The following is a 6,238-nucleotide window of genomic DNA, read 5'->3' on the forward strand; positions in this document are numbered from 1 at the left end:
GCATTGGGGAAAAGACACAGGGAAGAGGTAACTATGGAGGGGAAGTGGGAAGAGAGCTGTTACCTTGTGGGAAATTATAGTCAATGTCATGGACAAAATGTGTATGATGAAATGTTAAATGGAAAGTGAATTTGCTCTGTAAACTTTCACACAAATCACAATTAAAAAAAAAAAAAGCCATGATTTGCAAAAAATGAAAATAGGAAGTTAAGATTTAAACTGGAGAACTTGTTCTGTGGGTAGAATTCCAACACTCATAAGCAACATGTAGTAAATATGAGTCTGGGTGGCTTAAGCACTCAACTACTAGCCAAAAGGCTGGTGGTTCAAACCAACTCAGAGGCACCTCAGAAGACAAGCTTAGGGATCACAACCTTGAAAACACTATGAAGCAGTTCTACTCTGCATACGTGGGGTCTACATGAGCTGGAATTGACTCTATAGCAAGGAGCAACAATAACACAAATGAATATCCATTGTTTAGTCTGTTCTGTGTCCATTAACTATTCTAGTATCAATACTTAATTTTCTTTTTGGGAACCTTGCTTCCTCCCTGTGGATACAGCCTATGTATAACTCTCAAGCCCTCCCACAATGAAGTGTTAGACACATGACTCAAGCTAAACCAATGAGATGCTCTCTCCCTGGAATTTGAATGCCTTAGCACACATCTCTTAGCTTCTGCTCCTGAGGTCTATGGACCTGCTCTGGCTTATGTTCTGTCAAAAATTTGACCCTTTAGCTACAGTGTCCTTCCTTTAAATTTCCTTTTCCTTTGGTTAGCTAGAATTAATTTTCTGTTACTTGTAAACATAGAATCCTAATAAATGAATCCAAATATTCAATGTGGTTGTTAGGTGCTGTTGATTCTAATTCATAGAGATCCCAAGTACAAGAGACTGAATTACTGCCTGGCCCTGCAACATCATCACAATCATTGCTATGCTTAAACTTATTGTTGCAGCCTATGTGTCACTTCACCTCCTTCAGTCTTCTCCTTTTTTGCTGACCCTCCACTCTACCAAGCATGATACCCTACTGCAGGAAATGTTCACTTCTGACAACAAAACCAAAATATGTGAGACAAAGTCAGTCCATTCTTGTTTCTAAGGAGCATTCTGGCAGTACCTCTTTCAAGAGACACTTGTTTATTCTTCCTGCAGCCCACAGTATTTTCAATATTCTTCATTAACACCACAATTCAAATGCATCAGTTCTTCAGTGTTTCATTGCTATTTTTCTCAGAAGTGGACTGTCACATCCTTCTTCCACTGAAATCTATCCACAAGTGACCCTGATGGTATTTGAAACTCCAGTGGCATAGCTTCTAGTATCACAGCAACGTGCAAGCCATCACAGTACAATAAGCTGACAGACTAGTGGTGTAAATATTCATTTTGTCACCTTAAACTGGAAATAGCTTACAGCAATGAAAAATATGATCTAATTGGTATCTATAGACAATTATTTGTAAATTATGTGTAAAATTTAAGTGGTTAAATTAATTTTGAACCTGAAATCAAAGCTTACTTGACAGTAGCACTTACATTTTTTTCTATCCATCCATTCCTCTAGCTCTGTGTAGTTGACAATCTGTCTTGTCCTCCAAAGACCAAGTCGATATCTAACACGATGGATTGTTCTGCGATACATGTTTAAAACTGCTTTCAAATTTGGTCCATGATACAGAGCCTATAAAAAAGTAATATAGGCAGTATAACACTTTATTACACTTCTTTTTATATTCAGTCTGTCCTTACCCCTTTCATTTCATCCTTGACCCAATTTCTTAGATTATGGATGTATTTACTAATGTTTGATTTGGAGATTGGTTAATTACATGCATCATACATTGAGATAATCTCCCTGAAGTCCAGAGAGCTTCATTTATGACCTGTTTTCTCATTAGTTATATATACTTCCCATAGAATAGAGGTTTTAATGACAGATAATTTCAAAGAAGATTCATTAGTTGATGTCCAGATTTCTATAACATGCAGCCATTAAGGAAGGAAAAAATGTTGTATTAGGATATTATTGTGTGCATGTGAAAGCTGGCCAATGAATAAGGAAAATTGAAGAACTGATGTATCTGAATTGTAGTGTTGATGAAAAATAATGAAAATACCATGGACTACCAGAAGGACCAAATCTGTCTTAGAAGAACACAGCCAGAATGCTCATTAGAAGCAAGAATGGTCAGACTTGGTCTCACATACTTTAGTGATGATGCCAGAAGGGACCGGTTCCTGGACAAAGGTATCATGCTTGGTAGAGTGGAGGGTTGAGGAAAAAGGGGAAGACCCTCAATGAGATAGATTGACACAGTGTTTGCAACAGTTGGCTCAAGCATAGTAAGGATTGTAAGGATGGCACTGTGCATGGGGTCACTATGGGTCAAAAATGACTCAATGGCACTGTGATAGCTCAGTTTGTATGTCAACTTTGCTGGGCCTGGTCTAGTAGCTAGGCAGCTGGTGGTAGTTACTCCCCATGATGAAACTGGTGGGATCTACCACAAGCAGCTGAGTAGCTGTCTTTGGAATGTGTTCTGCTTCCTATATATAAGGAGAAGCCTTTGGGAATGGTCTCTAGCCTATGGCATGCTTGGACCCTGCATGTAGCCATGTCATTGTTCAGCAGCCTGCTGTGCTCTGTTGACCTTGGGACTTACAATGGACTTAAATTAATGGCCGCAGTGTGGTTTGGTAACATCGGAACTGTGCCTTTTACTTGTCAACCTTGGACTTCTCAGCCTCAGCAGCCAGCATCTGTCTAATTGAAGAAAAGCTTCTAGCTCCAGTGGGCCAGGAGCAGGAGGCAGAGCTGGAGCCCAAGGCTGAGCAGCTTTCACTCAGCCCCTAGAGTTTGGCACTTTGAAGTCAGACTTAAAGCCTCCCGAACTGTGAGAGAATAAACTCCTGTTTGTTAAGGCATCCCATTTCTGGTACATTTCTGTTAGAGCGGCACTAGGTAACCAGAACAGGCACCTAACAGTAACAATATCGTATGGCCAATGATTCTTGAATACATGGTCCACTCTTGTGCTCAAAGCCTTTCTCTCTCTTTTTTTAAATGTATATCCATCTCCTCTACTTATTTTTCACTAGGCATTTTCCAGTTTTTCTTATTGATTTCTAGTCTTTGAATATTAAAGAAACCAACACTTTCCTGCATATGTACATTTGTTTGATCAGTTTATTTTAAAACTTTGTGTAAATTTTTCTGGATTTATATTTTCTACATTGTCCTGCTACAGACTTAAAAGCATTGAAGTTTTGAAAATTCATCAGTTTCAACATGAACTATTGAATGTAAAACAAATTCTGCTCTGTAAATTTGCACTGAAAGCACAATACAAATAAATTGCCAAGCTGGGGTCTTAAAAAAAATTAATCAATTTCAAGTTTTTTTTATTTTCTAAATAAATTTAATTAATTAGTTTAATTATCTTTATATTAAAAAATTTCTGGGTCATTAATTTCTTTACACTTATTATTATTTTCTTTTAGTTTTATTTACCTGCTCTTGACGTGTTGAAGTAAGCATCATTTATTTTCATTATCTTTTGCTTAGTAATATATTTAAGTTTTGGATTGATATGGTGGCTGCGATGATGGGATCAAGTATAGCAGGGATTGTGGGGCTGGCGCGGGATCGGGCAGTGTTTTGTTCTGCTGTGCATGGGGTCGCTATGAGTCGGAAACGACTCGACGGCACTTAACAACAACAACAACAATATTTAAGTTTATAAAATTTCCTGAGTCAGCTTCCCTTTGGTATGTTTTGCATACCATTTTTTTGCAAGTGAAAAAACTGAAGCATAAAATTTTTAAATAACTTTCCCAATGTACCATAGCTAGTAAGTCTCAGAATTGGTTTTCAAATGGAATCAAGGAAACTCTAGAGCCCATAGTTTTAATTATTCTCTATATTTCTCTGAATGCAAGAGAATTGGCTATTTTTCACCCATCCTGTATTTATTTATTTATTTAGTTAGTTAGTTAGTTAGTTTCTTCCTTTGCGTATATATTTGTATTATGATCGTTCCTTCTCCTGACATTTTATTTTCTGGTTGGTGTGTTCTATTGAAGGTATTTTCCTATTTTAGTTTTCTTCATCCTTCCTTAATTTTGTGGCTCTCTTCTGAGTATTTTCAAATAGTATGCTTAGAGCTATATTTCTTAATTTCTTAATATTATAAATGAAATGATATCTCTTGATTTGCCTGAATGGAAAAAAAAAATAGCATACATTTACTACTTTCCTCTTCTCCTTTCACCTATCTGATGGTAGATTCTGAATGTCTGTTAATGTTTCTCAACATTTAATAACATTTTCCAATATGCATTTTTTTAATTTTTTATTGTGATTTGGGTAAAAGTTTACAGAGCAAATTCACTTTTCACACAGCAGTTCACACACACTTTGTCTCATGACACTGACTAGTTTACCACAATGCAGCAGCTCTGCTCCCACTTTCTCCCCATAGTTACCTTCTCCCTATGTCCTTCCCTCCCATGCACTCCTACTCCCCAAGCTGTCTCCCTGTGCATAGATAGCCCTTCTACTCTCCCATGATTGATCTAACCAAGGAGTGTATCTACCTATTATAAATGTTCAGCTCATAAGCCTCTTTTGTTTGGCTGGAAGCCACAGGAGTGGGATCAATTTCAGACCTGAAAGGCAGCTAGCGGCTATAGTCTCAGTGGTTTCATCAGGGTCTATAGACCAGTAAACCTGGTCTCTCTTTTTTTTTTTTTTTTTTTTAATGATTTTGAGTTTTGTTCCACATTATTCTCCCACTCTGTCCAGGATCTCCTACATAGATCCCCCTCCAAGTGGTTGACAGTGATAGCCAGGCACCATCTAGTTCTTCTGGTCTCATAGTCGTACAGTCTGAGGATTGTGTGGTCTACCAATCCCTTGGAATAACTGTTTCCATGTGTCTTCATTTTTCTTCATTCTTCTTTGCTCTGGACAAGGAGGGGCACATCGTTGCATTTAGATGTTTGCTTGCAAGCTTTTAAGATCCCAGTGGTTACTCACCAAAGTAGGATGTGGAATAATGTTTTTGTGTAGTATGATACGCTGATCAACCTTGATGACCCTGTGACTATGGTCCTGAGCCCACAGGTCCAACTACTCAGGTCCATTTACCTCTGGGTAACTGGCTTTGGCCAAGAGGTCACTATATCCTGGCCCCTTGTCAACTCTACTATATACCTGGGAATAATTACCAAACCAAAAAACAAACACACTGCCATTGAGTCAGATTCAACTCATAGCGACCCCTCCTTGGGTTTCCGATGTGGTATCACTAGGGAAGTCGATTGCCCAATCTTCCTTCTGAGGAGTGGCTGGTGGGTTTCAACCTCTAGCCTTCTGGTTAGCAGTCAAATGCTTCAGGCACTACCCCATCAGAGCTCCCTAGGTGGCATTGAGGAAGAGGAAGACATAGAGATGTGTGTGGGAGGTATGGACAGCAAAGATAAACCCTTTTGCACATACAGTACTGCATTGTCAGTGAAGGCAAACATTGATACACAGGCAGATAGATGGGTGAACAGACTATACCAAGAAGAGTGTGCCCAAGAATTCTTACAGAAGTGCCATATATCAATATTTGCCTTCACTGACAATGCAGTATTGTATGTGTAAAAGGGTTTATCTTTGCTGTCTGTACTTCCAACACACATCTCTATGTCTTCCTCTTCCTCAATGCCACCATGTTAATTACTCACATTTGGTATGTTGCACTTCTCTTCATCCAAATCAATACTTGCCTCTACCTCCTCTCCTTCCCTTCCTACCCCTGGTAACCAACAAAGAAAATTTCCTTCCATATATAAACCTTTCCTTGACTTTTGACAAGAGTGGACTAATACAATATTTGTCCTTCTGTGATTGATTTATTTCCCTCAGCATAATATCCTTGTTCATCCATGTTATGTGGTGTTTTGCTGATTCTACATTATTCTTTAGGGTTACATAGTATTCCATTGTGTGCATGTACCATAGTTTGGTTATCCATTCTTCTGTTGATGGGCACCTATGTTGTTTCCATCTTTTCGCTATTGTAAATAGTGCTGCAATGAACATCAGTGTGCATATATCTGTTCTTGTCCTGGCTCTCACTTCTTTAGGATATATGTAGTAATGGAATGGATGGGTCAAATGATATTTCTAATTCCAACTTTTTATTTTATTTTATTTTTTCTTCTTTTTTTTTCCTTTT

General features: G+C 38.2%; 1 protein-coding gene across 1 annotated transcript in view; it reads right to left on the minus strand.

Moving 5' to 3' along the window:
• IQCM (IQ motif containing M) overlaps positions 1–6,238 on the minus strand; it is a 735,830-nt gene that overhangs the window by 378,040 nt on the left and 351,552 nt on the right. The window contains exon 13 of the mRNA XM_042782394.1: positions 1,548–1,692. Coding sequence (XP_042638328.1) covers positions 1,548–1,692 — 145 coding nt within the window. The remainder of the gene's footprint in view (positions 1–1,547; positions 1,693–6,238) is intronic.

This window comes from Orycteropus afer, unplaced genomic scaffold (genome assembly GCF_000298275.1).
Source record: "Orycteropus afer afer isolate SDZICR_OR568_19922 unplaced genomic scaffold, OryAfe1.0 scaffold00297, whole genome shotgun sequence".
NCBI classification, from domain to species: domain Eukaryota; kingdom Metazoa; phylum Chordata; class Mammalia; order Tubulidentata; family Orycteropodidae; genus Orycteropus; species Orycteropus afer.